This window comes from Chelonoidis abingdonii, chromosome 2 (assembly GCF_003597395.2).
Source record: "Chelonoidis abingdonii isolate Lonesome George chromosome 2, CheloAbing_2.0, whole genome shotgun sequence".
Taxonomy (NCBI): domain Eukaryota; kingdom Metazoa; phylum Chordata; order Testudines; family Testudinidae; genus Chelonoidis; species Chelonoidis abingdonii.
The window spans coordinates 286,157,366-286,185,183 of record NC_133770.1 but is presented as its reverse complement, the minus strand read 5'-3'; the positions used below and the strand labels follow the sequence as shown (position 1 = coordinate 286,185,183).

The following is a 27,818-nucleotide window of genomic DNA, read 5'->3' as shown; positions in this document are numbered from 1 at the left end:
TTCTGTTCCAGGAAGCAGCATAAGGAGCACCCTACAGTTGCATTCCAGAGACTCTTTTTGATGAAAAACTTCTTGCACAAGTTTGTTAATAGTGAAATGGCTTTTCCAGGTTTGGAAGATTCTACATATGTTGATGTTTTATTACTTTGATCAACAGAGGAATAACTGAGCCCTGGATTTCTCCATTTACAGTCAGCTCTTCAAGAAGCTTTACATTTCTATGAATGCTTTCATCACTTCCGGTAAAGAGAATAGACTAAAATACCCTGCAAAAAGTGACGTGTATGAACAAATAGATATTATTGTATTTCGAAAGATAAGCGAGTAATATTTGTAATCTGAACAGGTTAAATACTTGGGCTTAAATAATTTTAATTATGAGTATTGGTACATATTGATATAAATATTTACAGTGTAGAGTGTAACATGCGCAGGGGATTGGTTAGTTACCAACTGAGGGTGTATCACTGTTTTAAGAACCAGTTTGATTATCACCAAGGAAAGTGATTAAAGTAAATCGTTTCGTACATTCTGAGTAGAAAGACAGACGCTTTCATGCTTACATTTTAGTGATTTAAATTTCGGAACTGGGCAGTGTTGTAGAGTCAATAAACTTTGATTTGAATGATTGCCATAAAATGTTGCTGACTTGCCTTTAGCTTTGTTTCATTTTCAGTGAGGTTGTTCATATTTGGCCTTTTGTCATGTGTTAGTTTAAAAGGTATTTGTTGAACTACAGGCCTCGTTTTAATGTATTGTTGGTCACAAATATTACTTAATGTTAAGTATTACTTAAAGTAATTGCAAAGTGGCAATTGATATGAATAATTGCTTGACAGAATTAGATTTTTTTATTTTGATGGATAATATCAATGTTTATTTTACAGACAAGGTGGGTGAGGTCATATCTTTTATCAGACCAACTTCTGTTTGGTGAGAGAGACAAGCTTGATCTGATAAAACAGATCAAACAGAAGTTGGTCCGATAAAATATATCACTTCTCCCAATTATACACATCTTCAAGAACAGTTTAAGAGCACTTGTGATTTACAAAGCAATGTTTTTCTATGCAGTGATTTTACACAGAATTACTATCCTAGAATCTTGCAAACACTGCAGAAAGTATGTGCATATGGAGTTGCATTTCTCCCTCACATCTTATCCTAAACGAATTTGTAGTGTTGCTACATGCTGTTAAACAGCTGTTATGTTTCCCCTGAAGTTGTCCTGCCTCTCAGTGATGGGTGATGTGATCCCTGCATATAAATCAGAGGTCGGCAACCTTTCAGATGTGGTATGCCGAGTCTTCATTTATTCACCCTAATTTAAGGTTTTGTGTGCCAGTAATACATTTTAACATTTTTAGAAGGTCTCTTTCTATAATTCTATAATATATAACGAAACTGTTGTTGTATGTAAAGTAAATAAGGTTTTTAAAATGTTTAAGAAGCTTCATTTAAAATTAAATTAAAATGCAGAGCCCCCCCCTGCCCCCGACTGGTGGTCAGGACCCGGGTAGTGTAAGTGCCACTGAAAATCAGCTTGCGTGCCGCCTTCAGCACAGGTGCCATAGATTGCCTGCCCCTGATATAAACCATAGTCATCCGAGTAACTTTAAAAAGCAACAAAGTGTCCTGTGGCACCTTATAGACTAACAGATGTATTGGAGCTTGACATGCATCTGACGAAGTGGGTATTCACCCACGAAAGTTTATGTTCCAATACATCTGTTAGTCTATAAGGTGCCACAGGACTCTTCGTTGCTTTTTTACAGATCCAGACTAACACGGCTACCCCACTGATACTTGAGTAACTTTAATGAGACTACTCACAGGCCTAAGTATTTGCAAGGTAGAAACCATAGATTGTATACGAGTTTGTAAAGTGCACTGTGATATTCTCTCATGCAAGGCACCAGAGACATGTAAGATATTGTATGCAAACTTTATTTCTCATTCAGTGCTTTATATATTACATAATAGTGATTCAAAAGCATGTTATTGAGAAAATCAAGTAAAAACTGTAGTGCTCGTAGGACAATTGTAAGTCTATCTATACTGTACATCCTGGATTTAAATATTAGGAACGAGATCACAGTTGCAGATTGCAAAGAGTCTGCAATTGACCAAACAGAGTTTGAGCCTGGGCCAGGGCCTGGGCCTGCAGGCCCTGTTGGAACAAATTTGCTCTTGAAATCAATGAGGAAGGATGGCAGGATCAGACTCACATAGAATGGAATACAGCATAATTAGTGATGTAATGTCTATTCCTGAGTATACCTTGCAGCTCTCTGTTTTCAGTAAATACAATTTTCCTTTAAAATCTCTTGCAGATAATCTGTGATACATGTAGCTCCAGAGAGTTTGCAACAGACCTTTTCAAGATGTATCGAATATCCCAGCTAATGTCAACACCAGCAGCAAGTAAATGTACGAGCATTTCTCTGAGCTTTCTTAAATGGGATTTTGCCTTTTTGGGCTTATTCTGGAATCGGAGGGCTTGGCTACACTGGAGAGTTGCAGCGCTGGTGGTGGGTTTACAGCACTGCAACTTACTCACCGTCCACACTTGCAAGGCACATACAGCGCTGCATCTCCCTGGCTGCAGTGGTGGCTGTACTCCTGCTCTGCCTGGGGTATAACGATTGCAGCGCTGGTGATGCAGCGCTGCTCTGCCAGTGTGGCCACCAAAAGCACTGTAATTGGCCTCCAGATGTATTCGGAGGTATCCCAGAATGCCTGTTCAGCCACTCCCAACATGCCGCAAATGTGGCCACACTGCAGCGCTGGTACCTGTCAGTGTGGCCACACTGCAGCGCTTTCCCTACACAGCTGTACGAAGACAGCTGTAACTCCCAGAGCTGTACAGCTGCAAGTGTAGCCATACCCTGAGAACCACCTGTCAGGGATTGTGTCCTTACACATGAGAGATTGCCTTCTAAAGTGAATATGAATTTCTTTCTTTGGATGTAATGTTTTCTCATTGATTGAAAAGTCAAGATTTTACAGAGGTTTTTGTATAAAATTGTAAAGAAGAGAATATTTCAGCAGCCACTAATGTATATAAAATATAAATCTATAATGTGTAAACTCTTTGTGAATGTTCCATACAGACAACTGTGTGATATTCTGACAATTGCCATTCCACGTGGTTGTACCGCTGGCAGGAGCCTGGTCTGGTTGCCTTTTTCCCCAAAATGTCCCCCTCCATTCTTTCCTTCTCACCTCCCCACTCCCGAGCTGCTGAAACTTTTTTATACTATGCCTGGAAGTGCCTGATGGGCATGGGCAGAGCTTTCCTGGCTCCGTATTGCTCCAGCCTTTCCCCTGCCTCGGCTGTAGACAGGAGTTTGTAAACCCCACCATAGACTCAGATTACTTAATCACCTAATCCTTGTGACACTGAGCGTAGGACCTTGCAGATTTGAGCCTTCACATAACATCAAAATCCTACTTCCCTAGATGGCTCCATAGTCCTGTGATCAATCATTATCCTCAAATCTTTGCCATTGTTGCCATAACTGCTCCTGCTGTGCCACGTCTACAGATGTCCACTTGCATGATACCTTACAATAGTAATGGTGTGACCATTTCACGGCACCACATAATTGTTATAGAAGAACCTGAGCACTGTTGGTAGATTCAATAAGTCAGTGAGCTGTTCATGATGTGAATCAGACAATGCCATTAAAAGTGCTGGACCTATTCCCTTGTATGTGCCTGGATTTACTTCCCACAAGACACAAAACTGTGCAGTACATTGGCAACTTGGATTTATTGACTGTAATCAGCTTTGATTCATGCTACTCTTTTTGGGATGATGCTATACAAGCCTAAATTATATGAGGTTTCATTTTATCTACCCACCATCACTCTGTTTTCTTTCCTTTAGTCTCTTTTCCTTTCCTAATTTTCTTCTCCTTTTTTCTTCTTTCAATTTCGTCAAGGCATATTGTTAGTGAAAATCAGTCAGCTGGTTCAGCTGTCACTTGAAATGCCTATGTAGTGAGCCAGTGCTGGGACTTCTCCTTATCTGGTCTTTCTCTCAACAGGTTCTTCAGTGTTTGATAAAGAGACCAGGCAAAGTCTGTCCCCTGAACACATTTTGCCAAGGTATGGAGTAAAACTATCCTTTGTTTCATTTTATTTTTCCTTTGTGCTTGAAAAACATTTCTAAAATTCCTATTTAAACTATTTATGATTAGGGTGCTATTACCACACTAAAGCATGGCCGCATTGCATTTCACAGATATCACCGTGCTGTAAATCTGTGGCCACTTGAAACTTCAAAGCTACAGTGACGATAGAATTCAGATACACCTGCTTGAAATACACAGGCCCCAACCACTTGAACTAAAGTAGAATCCCCATGAAGTGACACCGTTGTTCATTTCAAATTCTGTCTAGCAGAGCGCAGTGGTGCATGCCCACCCTAGCCCTTGCATTACAATACTGTCATCTCTTGTCCCTGGTAGAGATCTTTGTACAATTATCTATTACTTACCTCTTTCCAGTCTTCAAGAACTTAATGAGTTTACTACTATCTCTGGGACTGTTTGCTGAAAGATCTATACCTGCTTGTACTGATACTAATAAATGTATATTGGGATTAGTGCCTGACCCTGGAAAGTGATGAGCACCCTCAAATCCCAATGAAGTCACTCAGGGTTGTGAATACTCAGCACCTCACAGGACTGGGGCCCAATTCCAAAATCAGGAACATATATTATGCCTACCTAACAGTCCCCTTGTGTTCCGGTGGGAAAAGTTACTCACTTCTGTCTTAAATACTTGTCTAGTATTGTGTGTCATTCAACAGTTGCTACATTTCACTCTAGAGATGGTTGCATTTCAGTGGTGGGTGAAGTGATCTCTGTGCATAGTTTGTATACCATTTTGTTACAGCTTGTGAGTGAGTGGCCTCCTCCATCCTTGTGGCCTCAGGGTGGCCCTACAAGCAGCCCCTTGACTCAGTTTCCCCCTTAAAGGGGCTTCTTAGATTAACTCCACACAGGCTTTCATGAATCCAATAACAGCAGCCCACACTAGGGTCTGATTTTATTCACAAGAAGTTCACAAACAAACAGACATCTTCCACTCCAGTTTTAAGCTGGGAACAGCTCCTCCTCCTGAGAACTATGTCTTTTTTCTCTCTGAGCAGCTGGAGAAGACTCAAGGTCTGGCCTGCCTTCTTTGCTTTCTTCTCATGAGAAAACAAATCTTCCAGTCAGGGCTTCCTACCCAGCCACAACTCGCAGTATCCCCAGCTGGAGAAGGGACCACAGCCAGAGACTCATTTCCTGCAGCTCCTTCCCTCTGTTTCTCTCTGAGCATTTCCCCCCTTCTCTAAAGCTTCCTGTTGCCCTTTATAGGGCAAACAGGTGAGCCTTGCTCCTGTGTGCCTCTTTAGTAATCAGGGCTGGCTGTCCCCAGACCTCTAGTCCATAAGGGCAAACCACCCTGTTACACAACTCTATAGTGTTCTGGGAGCTATTAAAATGAAAAGTGATGTGTACTGCTAGAAGAGGGCCTGATCCTCCCGATTGAACTAACCTCGTTATCTCTAGACTAGTATCAGAGGGGTAGCTGTGTTAGTCTGGATCTGTAAAAGCAGCAAAGAGTCCTGTGGTACCTTATAGACTAACAGACATATTGGAGCATGAGCTTTCATGGGTGGATATTCATCTCTAGACTGATTCTTGCCTTCATATTTATACCTGCCTCTGGAAATTTCCACTACATGCGTCTGACGAAGTGGGTATTCACCCATGAAAGCTTATGCTCCAATACATCTGTTAGTCTATAAGGTGCCAGAGAACTCTGTTGCTTTTTACAGATCCAGACTAACACAGCTAGTCCTCTGATATCTAAAAACATTATCATTCAATCATTTTTTAACATTTATGCTCCTCTGCTAAACAGGCATATACTAACTTAGAGGGTTTTATTTCTTTCCTTTACAGTTACCCTTATGCCTTTCTGGATAGTGACACCTCCTATGAATGTTGTTCCATAAACCCCTTGACAGGCTCTCTTTTCACATGTCGCCGTAGTCCTCGGCTTCTTACTAATGGCTATTACATTTTGACGGAAGACAGTTTTCTGTCTGATGAAGATGGTAACGTAACACTGACCCCAACCCAGAAAAGTGTTACATATAAGGAGAAATTAGTTAGGTAAGTGAGTCACACACATTTTACTTAATATTGGATGTTGGCGTTATAACTCTGGACTTAACTTGATTTCTGGGTGGCTGTCAGGGTATGACTATAATGCTCAGGACTTCAGGGGACTGGATTAGATGACTCTTGAGGTCCCTTTCAAAGTCCTGTGGTTCCATGTCTATTTCTATACCTGGATTGCATTTTCTAATAGCAATGGAACACACCAAGTAGTATAATTCAGAGAGACTGCAGTGGTTAACATCACTTGGTCTTCAGAGTCATGCCTTATAACATTATCTCAAAAGTTTTAAGCACACAGATGTTACTGTGATTGGCGCTCTCTGCTGTAAATATAAAAGAGAGGTACAGCTGCCCAGAAATTCATGGCTTTTTCACCTGTTGCTGAAATAGTTAATGTTCCAAAGAGGTGACTTCAATTCTTCCAAGCATGAAAGAAGGATAAGAGCAAATCCAAAAGTAGGTATAACAAACATCTTAAGGAAATTCAAGATTTTTTTGTTTGTCTCAACTTCAAACTATCATAATTTTCAAAATATAGCAAATGTGTAATTTTCAGTGGCTCATTAGGAAGTTTGCCAATTAATGGAAGGCTCCAAATTGTATTTGCTATAAAACAGTTTTATCTGATATGGAAATTCCTCTGGATTCTAAATATCAACTTTTATTTTTGTAATTTCATCACTCACTGGCCCAGAATTTAAAAAATTGAGGATAGTCACTGATCCATTTTGTTATGGCCATAACCCAATACATTTGTGATGGGTCTCCTTCTGATGTTCATCAGCAGCTCAAAACTAACCAACACTGTTTCTGTATGGATGCCTTTCTAGAGAGTTAATGGATGATGTGACACAGGCAGAACTGTAAACCTAAAGCTGCAGTTTTTAGAAATACAGCAAAACAAATGGTTTGCCCAAGGAAGAGGGACACACTCTCTGCAGAAAAGGATGTGTTAGTGTCCTGCTCCCAAGAGGGTATTACCATGATGGAGAATAAAAAAGAAAATTAAAAATACAGGTTCTGTTCTGCAATCCTTGCTCAGGCAAAACTTCCACATGACTTCAATAGTGGTGTTACCTGAGGAAGGTAAAATGTGGCCCTATAATGTTACAGTGGTTTTTCACCCATAAAGCTCAGGGTAGTTTGGAAACTATTAAACCACAGAACACCCTGGTGAAAGAAGTAAACATTGTTAGACCCATTTTACAGATGAGGAAACAATGGCATTGAGAAATTTAATGACAAGCCCAAGAGCGAACCTGTGGCAGAGCAAGGAACAGACCGCCAGATGCCTGAGTCGTAGGCCTGTACTCTAACCTCTAGACCATGTTTCTGTTTGTGGCAGGTCACTGGCTGAAAAGCTCTTAATTGACTCCTGCCACTCCAGCCCTAATCAAGGGGAATGGATTGGGAATGGGTGAATAGCTCTATGCCTGCCTGATAGCTGGCCACACCTGCTGATCTTATTAGCCCAAAGCTATAAAGGCTGGGAGGAGGCCAGAGAAGGGGGGAAGGCACGGGCACGGGCACGGGCACGAAGGAAGTAGGAGCCTCCCAGTCTGTTGTAGGAAAAGTAGTTGTGAAGCCTGTATATAGTTGGGAACTGGTGGTGGATGAGAATAAAGAGCATGGGTGTTGCACCGTACTAAAGTGTCCCTGACTCATTGAAGGGGGAGGCCCAGGGGCTAAGTAACCAGGGGCGCAGCGTGAATCCTGTTATATTGTTTTATGAATAAAAGTTATTTTGCCTCATGCCTTTAAAGCATGGTTATTTCTTTCCTTTCTAGAATATTCAGGAGAAGGAAGAAAATCCGTCGCTCTCTTGCTAGTCTGTTCAGTCTCAGTGCCTCGGATTCATGGCTCAACAGCACTGCCCTTAGCAATATGGATTCTCCTCATGTAGAGGAGATTTGGAATGATGGAGATAATAAACTAGATGCCAGTCAGCACTATGGCAATGGTGAGCCCACAGTAACATCACTAGTATGTTCTGTATTTAGTTAGGCCTGTCTGTTAATGACGGGATCACTGTAGGTGGATAACAATTTCCTTGGTTTTGCAGAGGGCCTCTGCTCAAATCAACATTTAGAGCAGTGGTTTTCAAACTGTTTTTCTGGTGACCCAGCTGAAGAAAATGGTTGATGTCCGCGACCCAACAGAGCTGAGGATGAGGGGGTTTGGGTGTGGGAGGTATCTCAAGGTTGGGCAGAGGGTTGAAGTGCAGGGTTGAGGGCTGCAGGGTGGAGCCAGGAATGAGGGATTCAGGGCATGGGAGGGGGCTCTGGGCTCGGGCAGGAGGTTGAAGTGTGGGAGGGGGTCAGAGCTCTGGGCTGGGGGGTTCAGGTTCTGGGGTGGGGCCAGGGATGAGGGATTTGGGTGCAGGAGGAGGCTTCTGGTTTGCGGGGGTCAGAACTGGGGCAGAGGATTGGGGCGAGGGGTTGGGGCATGGGCTTACCTCTGGCGGCTCCCGGTCAGCAGCACAGCGGGGTGCAGAGGCAGGCTTCTTGCCTGTCCTGGCACCATGGACTGCGCTGTGCCCTGGAAGCAGCCAGCAGGTCTGGCTTCTAGGCAGAGGTGTGCAAGCGGCTCCTTGCCCGCAGGCACCGGGCTCTTGCCCGCAGGCACCACCCCCGGCCCAGCTCCCTTTGGCCGGTTCCTGGCCAATGGGAGGGCGGAGCCAGTGCTCAGGGCAGAGGCAGCGTGCAGAGCCTCGTGCCCTCCCCTCCTACAAGCCGGACCTGCTGCTGCTGCTTCTGGGGCACAGCGCAGTGTCAGAACAGATAGGGACCGGGACAGCTCCAGGCACCAGCACGCCAAGCGCGTGCCTGGGGCGGCAAGCCATGGGGGGTGCTCTGCCTGCAGAGGGTCCACTGCTGCCGCGGCTTTGGCGGACCTCCCACCAGCCTGCCACTGAATCCGCGGGACCGGGGACCTCCTGCAGGCAAGCTGCTGAAGGCAGCCTGCCTGCCGTGCTTGGGGTGGCAAAATATCTAGAGCCGCCCCTGATAGGGACTATTAATTTTTAGTGGCCGGCTGCCAGGGTCCCTGAGTGCTGAGGGGCAATACGTCTTGCATTCTGTGACCCAGTACTGAGTTGCAACCTGAACTTTGAAAACCACTGATTTAGACAGAATTTTGCAGAGCAAATTGAGCCAGTGACATGAGACAGTAACAGTGTTTGAATACGTGGAGATCTTTATAACCTAGGAGGGCCTTTTGAAACTGACTTTGGATAGGAAGCCAGTGAAGATCATTTGGCCCATTGCTGTTTTCAGTTTGAGCTTTTTCTATCCTCACTGTGTTAAAATTTATGAAGTTTTGTCCTTAGTTTGCTTCTTCCCTCCTGTACTTTCCTACATATAATGGATCTGCCAATGCCATATCACTAACAGTTCAGAGAAATCCTTGTGATTGAGTTATTTCTTATCTTAAAAATCTGTCAGCACAAATTCTCCACTCCTTTCCATTACTGTGAGCTAGGAAAGTTCCAAATGTACCTCTTGCAGATGACTGTGAATTTTCTTCTGAATGCAAAAGCTGGATGTCACAAAGGCAAACACCAGCAGTTGATGCATCCTCTTTTTCTAAAGATGTGGTGTTCATTCAGTCAAGAAAACAGTTCGGTGATTCCTCTCCGTGCTCCCAGTTTATGGTAGATGGGTATTTCCATGAAGAGACTTTGGATCATTCAAGTGAGTTATATTCTTTCCTTCTCAGTTTGTTATTTGTAGAGCTGGTTGATATTTTTCAAGTGGAAAAACATGGTATTGAAAAATGGCCTTCTTTGAAACTGGAGATTTTTGCACAATTTTAATTTGGAAAAAAAATCATTTTTTTCAATTAAATCTAAAATTAAAACTTTTTAATTTTCTCCTCCCTTGTATGCCTCTTTTTTTCTTGTTCTTCCATATTCAGTGGCAAAATTGAAAGAGGGGAAGAAACTCAGGGAAATGGAGGGGATGAGGAGGGAAGGTAAGGGAGAGGATTGGGAGAATCAAGTTGTGGGGGACAAAAAATGAAAAAATCTGAAACTAAAAATGTTTGTGAAAAATTTCAAATACCCCCAAAATGTGTTCCTTTTGAAACCCACTGAATGAAAATTATTTCAAAATTGTCAAATTGTCAAATTTGTGACTAAGTTTAAATTTCATTGCAATAAAAATTTAACGTAGAAACAACTCCCTATGAATTCTTCAGGCACACTCAAAAATATGTCAGTTTCTAACATTAGTTCTCATATTGCATGTAAGTAACTATAATAGAATAATATATACTAATAAATTAATAGTATTATATATAGCTGCCTTAACTGCTCATTGGATATGGTTATGTTGAGATTTTCACTTTAGATTTAATGCCTGTTTTAAGATTTTACTATATTTGAATAGTACAGTATATCTTCCACAAATTTCTGGTATGTTGGGTGAAATATTGACTCTGCCAGAGTCAATGGCAAAACTCCAATTGACGTCAGTGGAGCTAGAATTTCATCCTGGTCTTTGACTGTAAAAATATTTCTTGAGAATTTAAAAATAAAATCTGTGAATAAAAATAAAAATCTGTTAATTTGTTTTGAGTTATGGACATTTAAAAAAGAAAAGCTTTTCTTGGCCTCTTTAGCAAATAAATTCCCAAATTTTGAGATTTGTAAATTTACACAGTTCTAATTATTGCACAATCTAAAAAACAAATTATGTTTTAATTTGTTAAGGTGATTGTTTTGCATTTATGAATACTTCTTGTGGCCATTTCTATGTACATCCCTATGTTCATTATCAAAAATATTTGTCCAGTTAAGGAAGATTTTGTGGGAGAATATATTTTCATATGACACTTAGAACTCAATTTGGCAGACTTTACAGCTTTCAAAAAAGAGAATGCAAATGTATAGTCTGTCTATATGGAGTATAGAATAATTGGGTTTGCCTGTAGTGGGTTTGATTTAACCCCCCGCTGAAAACTCCCATTGACTTCTGTGGAGCTGGCCCATGGTGAATATAGGGCCACCCTGGGGTGGGGGGGGTGCAAGTGGGGCAATTTGCCCCGGGCCCCACAGGGGCCCCCACGAGAATACAGTATTCTATAGTGTTTTAACTTTTTTTTTTTATGGAAGGGACCCCCAAAATTGCTTTGCCCAAGGCCCCCTGAATCCTCTGGGCAGCTCTGGGTGAATATCATAGTAGAGTTTTTGGTAAAGCATCTTTTTTATCACAAATACTCCTTCCTTCACTGAATTTCAGGTTCACAGTTTCAAAGGGGGGCAGTGGGAAGGAAGGAGCTACTTGTTTTCTAGTATGTCCAGAAAAAAGAATTATTATTCCTAATTTGTTTCCTTTTTTATTAGAATCCAATGCAGTGAGAAATGTCATTTATCAAATGATTATACTATCCATGTGTTTAATCATTTCAGTGTGTGCAAGGTAATTTTGATTTCATCTTCATTATAATCATGCTTTATTCATGTTATATATATATATAATTTTTATAATGTCAACTGGTCAATAAAACATGACATTTAGGGCCTGGTTTTCAAAGTTAGACATGCAGTATTGCAAAGATGCATTTGCAAGCAAATATTTGATGTGTTTGTGCAAATTAGGTGTTTGGATGCAGATATGATACCTAACTGGCTCTGTGCAAATGCAGGATCTGTATGCACACATCTTTTCTTAGCTTGCATAAATTAGGTGTTCAAATATATATTCCAAATTGTGCACCATAATTTAGCTTGTCTGACATATGAGTTATGCAGTTAATTATACAGGAAATTCTTTTGGGATATACTATCACTTTCAGGGTTTTTTTGTTTGTTTTTTTAGTTTAATTGTATTAAGTTGTAACATATGTCTTTCAAAGAAACTTTATAAGTAAATATCCTCTAAGAACTAAATGGTCTAGTTAGGTTATTTTTCCTTTCAATTTGAGGTTCATCAATTCTAATAAAATTAAGAAATGTAATTTTATGTATCTAATTTTAAAATTTGGAGAACAATTAACCCAAAAGACAAAGATGATCTTTGAGAGCTATTCACTGCACATATTACAGATTTTTATTTCTTTGACTTGATGCATAACCAAACGTCCTAATTAGCAAAATTTCTGTAAGCTGAACAAAAGAGAACTGGAGCTTCAGGAAATCCACTTTTGCTTCCTTTTCCATTCTTTGGTACTAATTTGCTGTCTGTATGGTTTAGTTTTATTATAGGTGGAATATAGCTCACTGCTTATAGTTAAGATTGTCTAAGCTATTTCATTCTAATGGGTCACTTTCAGATGCTTATAGTTTTGTCAAGCCATTATCTCTCAGGCTGAATTTTTGCATATTTATTCATAATTTAGGAACACTTCTTTGTTATTTGGCAGTTTGAGAAAAAAGAGATTAGCTGTTTTTAAGACCACATAGAGCGACACCCATGACCGCCTCCCCCGCACTACTTATACACACTCTTTTGGGATTATGAACCTGTTTTGCGGGATTTTTTTTAAAGTAATCGCTGTAAAGGCTGACTTTGGTGGGCTTTGGATCATACTCTAGTGAGCTCATTAGGGTCTGGAACTCTGCGTTTAAGTCACTGGGAAAAGATTAGTTTCAATGTCAGTGATGGGAATAGAAGAAATCCATTGAAACTGGTATCCCTTGTAATGCCAACCGATTCCAGTAATTGATGGCCAGGATCAAACTTGAGACCTCTGGAGCTTAATGCATGAGCCTCTACTGCATGAGCTAAAAGATACATGTCTCTTAGCTAAGGCTATAGCAGACTCATCAATCTCCAGTTGGTCTAGACACTAGAGGGGACAGAGTGCCACACCAAGCAGGCATGTGTTACACTGGAGAGGAAAATTTCAAAACATAGTACTACATATTCCTTGGCTTTTGTTTTTTCTTAATGCATACTAGCCCAGATTCAGTATATAAGAATCTTGTCATATGAAATAAAAGAACGTACAGAAGTGATCAGCATCATAATGGAATTTTTGAGATACCTGGCTGCAGACAGGTGTCAAGTTTGAAATTATAGTAATGGCTCACCTGATTCTCAAAAAAACACGAATTTCTCTGTCTCCTGTGACTTTCATCTATTTCCCCAGGATTCCGTATATTCATTACAACTTCCATTAGCGTCGGAATGCTTTTTTGGGCTGTGCAAGACATATATTTGGACAGGGGATTTGAAAGTTTGAGAAGGGAACCCTTTCAGGGTAACGAAGTCCAACAAACCAATGTTCAAGACCTTGTATCAGGTCTTCAGCCTAGACTCTGGGCCCCATCGTCCTCTCTCACTTTCCTTGTCCCCTTCTCTGGCCTTATTCTACCATACCAGTGGTATGGTAGCAGAACCTGGGGCATCCCACTACATTAAATTCCAGCCCAGGACCCTACAACCAGCAGCCAGGGTCTGCTCAGTCCAACTCCTTGCTGTTGGTCCCCTTGGTTTCTTCCTACCATGGCCTTTCTCAGGCTCATATTGACCCTTTCCTGGCATGTGTAGGGTAAACATTCCATCACATTCCATGACACTGGTCTCCTCCCAGCCCATACCTCCCATCACCCGTCTGGGAATATTGGGGTCCTTAGCTGAAGGACCAGAATGGTAGCTGACTGAAGGCTGATCTTGGAATGTGTGGCGTGCATATTTTATTGTGTTGACCTAATATCTGTCCATCGTACAATCTAAACACTGGGATATTTGTTATGATTTCAGATGCTTTCTGGGAGGACGCTTTGCCACTTTGTCGGTCTTTCTGCTGCTGATAATTTTAGTTTGTAAGTAGAAACTTTCTTTATACTTGACATACAATATTATATTGGGTTATATTCCAGGGTCAAATTGTGTCCTTAGGGGTGTGTGTGTGTGTACAATTCTCCTTGGTTCAATAAAAGCTACATATGTGCATCTGAGGGCAGAATTTTCCCTTTAATCACATGCAGAATCATACATTTAAAATTGACTGTTCTTTTGCTCCAAAGATGCTGCCATGTCATCTTTCATCAGTCTTGTCACATCTTCCAAAACCACCAAATTACGGTAAGCGGTGCAAGAGTATTTCAATATACTTAAGAGCTTTAGATGAAGAGATTCTATCAATACACCTTCTGGTCAAAAGATGACAATAAGTGATCAGTAGGTATTGCAAGAGGCTTTAGCTATTCTTGCTACTTTGTGGTCATGAAAATATTCTTTGTGTTTGAATGTTGCCTTTTCATGATTAGCAGTAAATGCAGCGAAAACATAAAAATTAACTTATTAAACCATCGTTTAGTGATTCAGCATGAACGGCATGGAAGGAAGTAGTAAATTAGCCCGAGGAGCTGAATAAAGTCTGTTTCTTCATTTCTAAATGTGGCTGTTTCAAATTGATTTAATTCAAAGTTTTGTCTATGATTGAAACTTCTCAGCAGGTCTGCCAACAGCAATTCCGGTCCTCAGGACAGAACAATCAATGGTCATGGCTAGGGCTTCCACATACCTGCCCGGCTGCCTTCACTGCTGCCGGTACCACCCCATACACGCCTAGAAGCCCTACAGCCCACCTGAGCGATGTAAAAGCACCCGGGGCTCCCGCCCACCACTACTGCGGCAGCAGTGGCAGCCAGAGGCCCCTGGGCCCTTTTAAATTGCCCAGACCTCATGGCAATTGCCCCTTTTGCCATCCCTGTCAGTGGCCATGCTTCTCAGTACAGTAAGTGGAAAGTTTAATGTGTAATAAAGTCCTGAATGATATGAGACCAGCTCAGACATAGGCCCCAATCCTGCAATCACTTCTACACATGTTGGACTTTACAAAAGTAATTCCACTGACCTTCCACATAGCAGAAGTCTGTTCTTAATTTAAGACTATTTATAGGTGCTGCTGAGGCTAAAAGTATTTGGGAGCCTCTGGATTTCAATGTGTGGCAAGAGGGAGATCAAAAGGGCAATATTTCTTTTTCTCAATCAGGGGCCAGCTTTTAAGAGTGCAGTGTAACCTGAGGGAACAGGAGAAGCCAGGCAGAAGTTTTATCTTTCGGAATCACAGATCAGTATGTTGGAAGCAGAGCAGTGGAAAGGGAGTATAAAGATTAAAGATCAGTGTTGAAATTGTAGATGTTGATATTGTGAGAGGCCAAGATTTTCTTAAGAATGGTAATTTGTGCACACTTTATACAGGTGGGGACAGATTATATCACTTTTCCTCATAATGAGTAAGTAGAAAATCCTAATAAATCCACTGGCACTATTCACAGAGCAAGTTACTAGTAATCATGAGTAAGGTTGGCAGTATCTGGCCTTTAGGGTTCTCCTGATTCTCCTGTCAGTTTGACGCTAATGTAACTCTACTGAAGTCAGGTTGCTACCTGTATGGGTTTTCCCCAGAGACTTCAGGCTGTCAGACCTGCCTACAAGGCTGTCTGTTTGATTGGCTGTCCTTCCCTGTTCTCCACCTCCTTAGGAAAAGAAGGTATTTGAGGCTACCCACATGCTAATAGGTTTCCTCCTTCCTCTGCACAAGGAGCAGGCAAAGCTCCTTCTGCTCCCTCTTTTAAAGGGCTGGAAGTGCTTTTGAAGTCTGTAGTCTGTCTCCTCCCCAACTAGCTCTGCAGCCAGGTCTCTTTGGCACCCAGCACTATGCCCCTCCCTAGGGTGAGATTGGGATGGAGAAGGGAACTAAAGAGACTCCCTCTGGGCTTCCTCTCTCCTGGGAGTGAGAGACTGGCTGTCCCAGCCCCTCCTGGACTTCATCCAGCACCAGAAGAAGAATGAGGAAGCAATGCAGCTGAAGGAAGAAGGGAAACCTAACCCCAAGGAGAGGAATGGGATTGGGAGCCACAGCAGAATCTGAAGGAGGCATGTTTGGAGGGCATGACTGATGGTGGGTCTGTGAGAGGGCTAATTAATTCTTTGGAAGTCTCTGTGTGAGAGCAGAGCAATGAACTGGGAGGTAGAATTAGAGCAATTGGCAATGGGGCTTGTGGTTCGTCTCCTTTGGTTGCGTGTGGGCTTCAAAAGTATAGGGAATGCATTGCAGCTCCTCTCCCAGTGGACTAAGGGCTCCTGCATCATCAGCAATATCTAGACTGGGTATTTGCTCCAACTACAGCCAACAGTGTAGCTGCAGGCAAGCAAAGCCACCATTTACACAATGGTTTTACCTATTTGAAACACCATGGTCATCACCATTGGTACAAATAGTGTCTTTGCTTGTCTACACTAGAGTTTGCATTCATGTAGCTACACCAAAGCATGTAATTAGGGATAGTAGTGTAATCAAGGCCTGATTCAATTTATGTCAATTTATGCACATGTATAATCTACTGTTTCTTAGTTGGTAGATATGTTACTCATTATACTATGTAAATGAGAGGAGAAGCAGAGCCTTAAACTAGATTGAAATCTTACTAATTTTTCTTCTGCTGTGACTAGGTCATGAACAACGGTGTGCTACAAAGAAAGAAAATAATTTTAAACCACAAATGGCCTCTGAAGAGACTTTTCAGTTTGCTACATACAGTTAGAAGATTAGATGTCTTCTTCTGTCCTAACTCATGTTGAAGAGTACCTTACTCACACAAGTAGTTCTGTGGAGTAAAATGATGCTATTTGTGTGAGAAAGGAACATAATTAAAGGTGGCAGAATTGGGCTGTCTTTGTATATTGATTGGCACAAGGCACTGCGAATCCCCATGTTAATTCCCTTCCTTCATGGACTATGGGGAGAAGAAGAAGTTCTGAATTGCCCTCAACATGCCCCAAACACTTGTCCCTCTGCATTAAAATGATGATTATCATCTAAGCTCATGCTTCAGGGCTTCAGGTACACACTTGTAGGGTTCAGGGAGGAATTTTTCCCACAGTGCACAATTGGCCAGATGTATTCGGGGGCGGGTTCACCTTTCTCTGAAGCATCAGAGATTGGTGACAGCTGGAGAAGGGACACTAGACAGGGGTGACAGGTATTCTGAGGTAGTACAGAGAAATTTCTTAGATGCCTGATTGGTTGGTCTTGCACATATGCTTAGGGTAAAACTGGTCACTAGATATGGGTTTCAGAAAGAATTTCCCCCCGTGTTAGATTTTCAGGCATAACGGGGGTTTTCATCTTCCTCTTACATGGAGTGTGGATTGTCTGCTAGGATCATCTGGGGATGTCATGGTATAATTCCCCACTCTGAACCTTAGCATCCAAAAGATGGGGTACCAGCATGAATTCCTCTAAGCTCAATTACCAGCTGAGTACTTGTAGCGCTGCCACCAACCAGGAATTCCAGTGCCTGGTACACTCTGGTCCCCCCAAAACCTTGCCCGGGGACCCCCAAGACCATACCTCTGGATCTTAAACCACATGGGAGTAACCCTTTCCCCCGACCGTTGCTCGTCCTAGCTTCCCCTTCTGGTTACCTGGAAGATCACTGTTATTCAAACTCCTTGAATCTAAAAACAGAGAGGAAATCACCTTCCCTCTCCTTCTCTTTCTGCCTCCCAGGACTCTCCCTGAGAGAGAAGTAATCCTAACACAGAAGAAATTAACCTTCGCTCCCCCTTCCCCTCCTTTCTCCCCACAAGTCCTGGTGATCCAGGACCAGTGTCCCTGGGGTCTACCAGAATAAAAACACAACAGGTTCTTAAACAAGAAAAGCCTTTTAATTTTTACTGTTTTCCTCTTTAATTATCTGGTAAATTTAAGATGGATTAGGTCAGGGTTTTTCAGCATAGACAGTGGGCAATACCTCCCAGCCTAAGTAACAAGATACCAAAGTTAATCCTTTTCAGAAAATGAAATTAATCCTTCCAGCCAAAATGCACATTTGCAAATAAAGAAACAAACATTAAGCTAACTCGCCCTTATTCTAGTACTCACTATTCTGAACTTATAGGAGCCTGTACAGGGAGATTGGTAGAGAAACCTGGTTGCACATCGGGTCACTCTCAGCACCCAGAGAGAAACACAACCAAATCTAACACACCACACAAAGCCTTCTCTCCTCAAGATTGAAGTATCCTGTCCCCTGATTGGTCCTCTGTCGAGTGCCAGCCAGGCTTACATGACTTGTTATGAACTTTACAGTCAAAAGAGATATAAAGTACTTCTGTTCTATTAACTCTTACTATCTGTTTATGACAGGGGATATCTCACCCAATTAATTTTCTGCCATTGCAGAGGCCTCGGGTATTGGTAGCACCTCACTCTGTCTTGCTCTCTGACTGGCACACAACAATTTAGTCTCTGAGAAATAAAATGCTTTGGTCTACCTAAAGTCACTGGGCTCAATATAGGAATATCTAAATGAAATTTAGTGGCCCGTGATATGCAGGAGTCCAGACTAGATTGTCTAGTGGTCCCTGTTGGCCTTAAACTCTATAAAAACTGTTGGAATCAGGACATACAAAAATGTACACATTAATTTTGACATTTTCTTGCAGGAAATAATTGAAAGACTGAATCGGTAAGTAAAACGCTATAAAGGATTGTAGGGTAAGAAAAAGTAATGCTCAGAGAAGAGTGAGCCATTCATTCAGATAATGAAGTCTGCAGATTCACCAGCTCAGCTGTGACTTTGTCAGATTTTATGAGCTAATACTGGTTAGACTTGCTCATTACTGGAATGGAAAACCTTCAAGAAAAAACAGGTGCTTAGGAAGAGGTTTGGGTGATTCAATAGGTTGCAATCCTGACTCTAAGTTTGCATTGTGTTAATATGCTGCTGAGGTTGCTATCTGTAGGATGAGCTGTACAACTAAAGTATTGTCCATTTGTGCTGAAAAGATCCCATGGAGCTTTTCACCAGAATTGGGTGTTAGCCTTAGTATCCTCATCAGATTTCAGTATAACTAATTCCATCTAAACCTCCTTTCTGGTTTCATTTGAATAAAGTATTCTTCATTTTCTGCCCTAACTACTGAATCGTTTGGGCTGTTAAACAATTGCTGTGTCTCAGCCTAGAGGTGGTTGCATTTCAGTGTGCCGGATTTAGACAAAGAGATGCAGGGCCAGGTCCCTGAGCTGCTGTACATTAGTGTGGTTCCAGTGAATGAAAAGAGTTACACTAATTTACACCAGCTGAAGATTTGGGCCCTAATAGCTTACAGAGCCCTTTGAGACTCTTCTAGTGATGCCAGTGGGGCTCTGCATAGGCACAGGGGCCACCCAAGCTTTGTAACTTGCAGGATTTGGGGCCTTGGAGACTACGATAGTGAAACAAAATGTCTAGCAAGCCCTACAAATCCATCTTTTGTTGATGTCTAAATCGTTTTCATTAATGTTGCTGCTCTGGCCATAGAACATGCATTACAGTCTTGAAATAACCTGTTGTCAAACTGTTTAAAAGCTGAGAATGGTTCTGGATAGTGGTGAATTGGACAATGTACTTAAAACTCTTCAGGGCCTTCATTGTCTCATCCTTGCCACAGCCTTTTGGCCTTTATTTCTATTCTGGGTTCTTTCCTAGTGATTTTGAAGACAGAAAAATGAGTGTTAGAAACACAAGAAAAGAGAGAATGGAAATTAATTGTGCCAGAATAGTGCTTCCTGTTAGAGACCAGAAGTGCTACCTTCAGAAAAGTCAGGAGTCAGAGGGTTGGAAGAGCAGCTGGAGACACCAGAATCATATGGTTAACTTAACAAATAAAGAGTCCATGACCTTTATTTTTAAAGCATTGAACCTTATTTTTCTGATATTGGATTTAAGAGACAATGCTAAATATTAATCCCCTTGAGTGCCCAGTGATCACTGTTCTGTGACTATGCTATCTCATAACTAATTTGTTATACCTACCAAGTATGCCAGTTTAGCTAACACAGTGTAAAATTTCATCTCCCCGTGCTATAAAGTGAAGAACATGTGATCGTGTAGTATTGTCTACAAAATCTTTCTGCCATCGCTGTTTTTGGTCTGCTTATCATCCATTGTGCTAAAACTGGCACCAGTGGAACCACAGTTGCTAAATCTGACAGGTAATGCTGCCTGTGGAAAGGCCAACTCCACAGGTAGGATGCGAACAGGCTGGCAGGCATAATAGAAGTATCTGTAAACTTTTGTAAAAATTAATTTTAAAAAATTGAAGGTTCTGATGAAGGAAAAAAGGAAATGATAAATCACAGTTCAGCTGCCTGTATTTTTATAGTTACTCACCTTTATGGCCATCCTCAAACAGGATACATTCGTGTTTGTGAGAGTGAATCCCTGGAGATGTGGGGAAATGAAGGAAAACATAGTGGCAGTTATTTAAAATGAACATGCCAACCTTTCAAGGGGTAAATATCATTCTGGTTGTATTTTGAATGTAAGACTCAGCACCAAAAGCTCAAGCAGGGAAAACAGCCACATTATCTATTTTGGATATTGAAATACTGTTGCTGAATATGTTAAATATTTCCCTGATAAAAATAGACCAGGTGAGAAACTAACAGTCCAGTATTTGTAGTTTAAATAAAGACACCAGGGTGTACTTCAGGCAGAGAATCCTGAAGTAAAGGAAAATTGCTTCACATATTAATAATATTATTAATAATAATAAAAATACAATGACAGTAAATAATAAAAAATTGAGAGGTGCTACACACCTCCATATTTTTCTTGTAATACAGATGATAAGCTTGAATAATTCTGTGAATATTACATAATTCAGCTTCTTTATTCACTTTAACTCTAGAGTGACAGATTACTTGTGTGGTATTTATATATATTTTGTTACTTATGCTGTGCTAGTTATAGTGGGCCTTCTTTTAAATGTACTTTTTATCTCAATGAGGAGAAAATTCTCTATTTTTAAAATAATTCCTAGGAATTCATGATGAAAATAGAACCAAACTTTTTATTGCCTTGCTGGAATGAAACACTGGGTCACAGTTAATCAAGGCTGATGAAAGAGTAAAGCCAACATTTTGTAACAAGGGTGCCTAAATCCATATTTAGGCTCCTAAGTAAAAGTAGATTTAGTTTTGAAGTGCTGAGCATCTGCAGCTTCTATTAATTGGAGAATCAGGCTCAGAGTATTTTAAACAGTATTTCTAGTGAAGTACAAACACTTGTTGACTGCTAGTTAGTGTGACATTTGTTTACTATGAGAGGGCTACTGTATTCTAAAGTCTCTACTTTCAGTAATTGAGCTCTTGTTCAATTTAAATGTATTGAATTCATTAAAATACAAATCCACTGAGGAATTTTCAAGATGCACATGTAACAATAAATGTATCACCTTTTGCTATTATAATCCTTGTTCACCATGCCCTGATCTTTTGTTTGGTCATTCCTTACTGTGTAAAATCAAAGTTCATGCCCAATCCTGCAAACACTTGATACCAGATATATTGCCTATTCTAGTGAGGAGTCTGGGCTCTCAACGGTAGCAAGCATTATGCCCAGCAGTGTTTGTAGGAGCCCTTAGATTGTAAGCTGTTTGGAACAGGGACACATCCATTATTATCCATCTGTGGAGCACCCTATACACCCGTGGAACTATACTAACAATAGCAGTAGCCCGCAGAACTGAAGGGTGTGGTAAAAAAGTACCAGTATATCAAATAGGTACAGACTTTGGGCCCAGTTCTATGGGATCTGGCCCTTCACTTGTCCTATACCTTTATTTTATAATATGCTTATATATTAGAATGTAAATCAAGAACAGTTATTAGTTGTGAGGGTATTAATAAAGAATCTTGCTAAGAATTGCACACGTTTGTCACCTCAGAGTGCTTGTTATATCTTGTTGTTTAGATTGTAAGCTTTCTGGGGCAGGAAATGTTATTCATTCTGTATTTAGACAGTAGCTAGCACAAGGGAGCCTAATTTGGTTGAGGCCTTTAGGAGCTACCACAGTAGAAATGTTAAATAGTAATTACAAGTCTTATAGAGATTTGATGAAAAGAGAGAGGTGCATATCATAAATTGGCATAAACCAGCAGATGGCCACCACCTAAGGTTTTGACCCATAGTTTTTCTGCAACTGAGAATTGCAGAGCCACATCAAACGCTATAGGGCTCGATCTTGCAGTTCTTACTCAGATGAACAGTCTCATAATGGAACCCAATATACGGTATATTCAAAATATTTCTAATGAAGAGTAACATTAATGGTATAAAGCTTATTTTGTCATGCTGCTGTAGACACTTTATGTTGCATTGTATCATTTGTTTTAACAAATAAACTTTTAATACATTAAAATGATATACTGAATTTATTCAGTTAGTATATGGCTGTCATGAGCAACCGTGGCCATAGCGCTGTATAATCACATCTGCTTTCTACTGTTTGTCATGCTGCTTGTTGTGTCATGTCTGACATCTAGATTTTAGGAGCAAGGATTATGTTGTTCTAAGTCTTGTGTGCAGGTTCTAGCACATTTTAAGGTGTAACAAAATAATAAGCAACAAAAGGGATTTATGTAAATAATGAAAACTGCCTGTGTATGAAAAAACAAATAGCTGCACAAACATTGCAGGAATATATACAATATTCGTTTTACAAATTACATTAAGCTATATTATTATATTATGCTAATGTCTAAGAGCCCCAACCAAAATCAGGGCCGTATTGTGCTAGGCACTCTACATATATATAGGCACAGAAAGTCCCTATGCTGAAGGATTTACTTTCTAAATAAGTTTCTAGCCACTGGCAGCATTTTCCCACTGTGCTCTCTAGGCTTGGTCTGAGCAGGGTTAGATGACATAGTGGTAAAAATGCCAGAGTCCTGTCTACACAAGCACTCCCACCAGGAGAGTTGCACCAGTGGGGTAACAGTAGGAAACTTTGAGGGGGAAAAGTCTGTAATTTCACTTACCTAGAAGATGCACCTCTCTCTCAGAAGTTTCCGACCCTTATTCCCTCTGTATTGATCCTAGTGACTGAATTATCCTGTAGTCTGAAATAATGTCAGGGCATCTGTTCCACCATCTCTGCTACTGTCTCTCACTCTCACAGCATGTCCTCTGGAACTCCATTGGCAAGCTGTCTTTTATGTCCTCTGCATGCCAGACAAAACCAAGCAAAATTCTGTCTCTAGTTAGTCTCCCATTTCATAGGCTGATATGCCCCTGGTACCTGGGTGAGCCCTAGAGTCCACCAAGGTCATGAGAAACATAGATAGCTGAACTCAGAATGCCTCCTGCAGGAGAAGAATGCCTTGATGTCACTTTGCTGGCTCTAAGATTATCCACAGGAAATAATTGTACTGAGAATTTATGTGAGGCTTAGTATTGTCCATGGATGGAATCCTGGCCCTATTGAAGTCAAAGTGATTTTTGCCATTGACTTCAACGGGACCAGAGTTTCACTTCATGGTTGATTTAATTCCTGCACTTCTGTTCATTCATACCAATTAGCCACTCACCACCTAAGAAGCAAAATTTGACATCTCATTTTGCCTAATCTGGAACATGAACATGGGCATTGAGCAAGTTTTATGATTCTAGGCATAAATCTTCTTCAGGGAAATCAGGAAGGAAATGTGTCCTTTCCTGCATTATAAATTAGACAGATTTGTTGTGGATTTTCTTTTTCTTCTGAAGTATCAGGTAGAATGCCTGTAGACAGTTGGATACTGGCCCGGATGAACCAGTAATCTGGTCTGGTGAGATAATCTAGAAAAGTCTGTGTAAAATTTACATTTTCCACAACATAGTCAAAAACATTTAAAACATGCTGCACTTAATCTTCTCTTTCTGATTGGTGTGGAAGAGCCTTCAAAGAGAAGAGAGAGAACACTATTGCTTGGGAGACTGAAACAAGACTGGACAAAATCCTATTAATTAGTACACCGCTTACACGATATAAAGCCACTTGATATAACATGAATTTGGATATAACGTGGTAAAGCCGTGCTTTGGGGGGGAGCAAGGCTGTGCACTCCAGTGGATCAAAGCAAGTTCAGTATAACACGGTTTCACCTATAACAATCAAACATGAAACAAAATGCAACCAGTGGGTATGACAAACTGTAGGAGACAAGGCATGGTCTAGGCCAGTGGTCCCCAACCTTTTCATCTGGCAGGCGCCAGACGAAGGACCACTGCGGCGGTGCAGCACCCACCGAAATGCCGCCGAAATTCGGTGGCATTTCGGCGGTGACACCTCTCGATGACGGCACCTGTTGATGGCAAGCATCGTCATCGAGACGCATCCCTGCCGAAATTTGGGGGCAACACCTCTCGATGACATCACTTGTCGATGGCAAGTGGCGTCATCAAGAGGTGTCCCCACCAAAATTCGGGGGCGATGCCTCTCAATGACGTCACTTGTCGATGGCGAGAGGCGTCCCCGCCGAAATTCAGGGGCGACACCTCTCGATGACATCACTTGTCGACGGCATGTGGCGTCATCAAGAGGTGTCCCCGCCAAAATTCGGGGGTGATGCGTCTCGATGACATCACTTGTCGATGGCAAGCGGCGTCATCGAGAGGCATCCCTGCCAAAATTCAGGGGCAAATACCTCTCGATGACATCACTTGTTGGCGACAAGTGTCGTCATTGAGAGGCATCCCCACCAAAATGCCGCTGAAATTCAGCAGCATTTCAGCGGGTGTTCTCCCAGGGGCCAGAACGCGGGTGCATTAAGATGCCCTTGCGGGCGCCATGGCACCCACGGGCACCATGTTGGAGACCACTGGTCTGGGCTCCTGCCATCTCTATGATTCTGTAAAGTGCACCTTGAACCACCAGATGGTGCCATATAACTATATATTTCTTTGTCCTTTATATGGCTTTATTAGTTGTGGGCCAGATAGACAAGGAGAGCCAAGGAAGTTAAACTATTGACTGCCATCCTTCTTATATCTCATCAGCTGTGAAAAACAGAGAACATTTAAATCAGTGACCCCTTTTTTTCTAATCCACCTGTGTGGTTATATACATAAAATGTAAAATTAGCTGCATAGATGCCGAATTTTGTGCGGCTCCATGTTTGGCATGATATACAAATGATTTAGTGAGTGAATGTGCATATCTGCAAATAAGTTGCCTATAATTTTACTGCAATTTACAAAAGCTGTGTGGATTTGTTGCTAGTGGAAGGTATTGACCTGGCCACCCAGAAATCCTGTTTACAAGGGGGCAATAGGGCAGGTTTCCCACATACACTGCTCTGCCAGCATATCTCAAGAAACAGGGGCAGTTCAGTCTCCACAGTTGACAAAGATCTTGGCTTCTGTGGTGAATTTGCCAATAATACAAAGGTTGATGATTATTTTGCAATGTAGAGAGTCAGATAGTATGGTGATGAGTGCAGTATAAGTACAGAATAGGAGCTGAAACTGAGACCCATAAAAATCTCATTTAGGGGCCACCAAACATCCATTAGATGGCAACAATTTTTACTACCTAGTGAGTTGGACTAGATTCAAACTGGTGAAAGACTCTGTAGCTCTTTAGCAATAAATGTGTGCTTTCTTGAAAGATACATTTATTAAATCAAGTTCTGACATTTTTGGAAATTACATAGGCAATGTTTTCTACTCTCTGAACATACAGGCAAGATCTTCCCAGTCTTCTATAAACGCACTCTAAAATCAATTGTCCCACCATGTTCTTAAAAAGGACAACTATCATGAATCAAAACACAAACAATAAAGATACAATAAAATAAATATTAATGCAACATCCAAATCCACTACTGAACACAAGATTTTGCAATTTAAAATCATTTCAACAATTACAATTATTCCAGGGGCCTCAAAAAACCTGAGGTGTACTATATTTATATACAGTTTTTTGTACTTTTCAAATATATCTAAATAAAAAACTTTAAAGTTGCAAAATAAAGAACTCAGAAGATAGTAAATGCCAGAATTATGGTTACTCAGGCAACCTTACTACTACACCCTTGTAGAGATAAAAAAGGATGCAATCTTCAATTACATGAGCACATTCTATTTTCCCCCATATGAGTGGTTAGTAAGGTGTGAACCCAGGGCATTCAAATCTACAGCATAGACCTTTACCAGGATGGTTGCAGAATTAGGATGTTATTTTGTGTGTGGACCAATTTCTGAAAGAGGACATATGACCCAATTTGTCAGTGGGTCACAGAGCAATGTTGCATATCAGGATTCCTGGCTCTAAGAGCAGTGTGTGGTCTAGTGGGTAGAATAGTGGTTGTCATGATTTCAGGACAACCTGTATTACCCCCTCTGTGGTCCATTCCAGGAGTGCCCAACCATGTCTCTGCTTTCTGCTGTCACTGGTCTCTGGACAGGGACCCTTGCCCCACCTGCTTCTGAGTTGAGGTTTTAAGACTACACAGCATCCTTGCCTAACACTGTGATATCCTTAGCAATCCACTCTTGGATTACATGTGGGTTACAGAGATACACAGAATTAAGAACTTCTTAAAGGTAATGTGGCTAAGTGGATAACTTTTGGTGTTGTCATTTGAGGCCATGGTCCTAGTCCCAGTACTTCTTGGAAGTGACTTTATGCAATCTTTTACGTCCTGTCTTTCCAAAATGGTGAAATGATAGTGGCTTGCCTTCTGGGTAGCAGGGTGAGGCCCTGCTTGATTGTAAGTGTTGTCATCTGCATAGAAAAATAAATACCAATGAGAAGAAACTTGAATTTACAGTCTCCTGGGCCCTATCTCACAGCCCCTTCCTTTAGACCAAAAGGTATTGGGTGAGATTGGTTTGTCTCCAATGAATGAGATTTTTCCTGAGATATGACAGCTTAATGTGGTCGTTAAAAGTTTGACTGTCACTCAAGATACATGATAGCAAAGGTGGGTGAGACAATATCCTTTATTAGACCAACTTCAGTTGGTGGAAGAGACAGAGAGAAGCTTTGAAACTACAGCGCTCTTCTTCAGATCTGGGAAAGGTACTCACAGTGTCACAGGGAAATACAAGGTGGAACAGAGTGTTAAGCATAGGTGGTAACATATTTGCAAGGGACCATTCAAAATAAAGCGGACTATTACAATTACTGCAGTCATAGGTCAAAGGCGGGCTAGTGGGTTACAGACTGTGCTAAAGAGACATAAAACCAGTATCCCTACGGAGTCCATGATTTTTAACATCTCACCAAGTTATGAATTTGAGCTCCCGGGCTCATGTTTTGAAGGTGGTGTGCACGTGTCCTTTGGGGCCCAGGACGATGAGATCAGGTGTGGCCTGATCATTTGGTGATGTATGACATTTGACAGTCCTGGCTGAGGTGAGGGGTGGTGCAGACCCTGGATTTTAAAATAATTTCCCTTAATGCTTTTAGAACGAAAATAAAAGCATTAAAAAACCCCAGTTGCCTACTCAGGAGACCCTCCAGGGAGCACAGGGGCCCAGCAGTCAAGGCTGGGTGGACTGGGCAGGGGCGCTCAGAGCTGGAGCTTGGGTCCCGCAGCCGGAGGAGTTTATTGAGGCCGGTGCTGTTCTAGCCTCACCGTGCAGAGGAGACAGGACCCGCCCCCCGCATCCCGAGCAGGGCCCGTGGGAGGTTCGCGCCGGGGCTCGGCCCGGGGTACGGGCAGACCGGGGGGGCGGGGTGAAAAGGTTCAACTCCCCTGAGATCTCCCGCAGCCAACCCGCGAGGGGAGGGACACAGAGCGGCGCCGGCCCCGCTCCGAGGCCCGCGCAGCCCCGTTGCCATGGCTGCGCCGGGCCGCGTCCGGTAATGGCGGCGGGAGCAGTGCTGCGGCCGTGAAGCGGCCTTGCGAGTCGGGCCATGG

The 27,818-nt window shown here is 41.7% G+C and overlaps 1 protein-coding gene across 4 annotated transcripts; it reads left to right on the top strand.

Annotated features, from left to right (window-relative positions):
• Positions 1-22,278, top strand: TMEM71 (transmembrane protein 71). Of its 4 annotated transcripts, none has more exons than XM_075063250.1 (8): positions 1-242; positions 4,053-4,113; positions 5,964-6,176; positions 7,973-8,145; positions 9,692-9,877; positions 11,530-11,605; positions 13,892-13,953; positions 18,590-22,278. In XM_075063250.1, coding segments are annotated over exons 1-8 (795 nt in total). In that variant the 5' UTR covers positions 1-220; the 3' UTR covers positions 18,592-22,278. The 4 variants fall into 4 exon arrangements, with proteins under 4 accessions (XP_074919351.1, XP_074919350.1, XP_074919352.1 ...); XM_075063249.1 differs by lacking the exon at positions 18,590-22,278 and adding an exon at positions 2,334-2,430 and having other exon boundaries at positions 13,892-13,961; XM_075063251.1 differs by lacking the exon at positions 1-242 and adding an exon at positions 2,352-2,430 and having other exon boundaries at positions 9,776-9,877.
• Positions 22,279-27,818: the final 5,540 nt, after the last annotated feature.

Bases quoted from the DNA above. Each gene is read 5' to 3' on its own strand.
- TMEM71 (XM_075063249.1), top strand. The intron at 2,431-4,052 runs GTACGAGCATTT...TTCTCTCAACAG, and splicing joins AACACCAGCAGCAAGTAAAT to GTTCTTCAGTGTTTGATAAA. The intron at 11,606-13,891 runs GTAATTTTGATT...TTATGATTTCAG, and splicing joins ATCATTTCAGTGTGTGCAAG to ATGCTTTCTGGGAGGACGCT.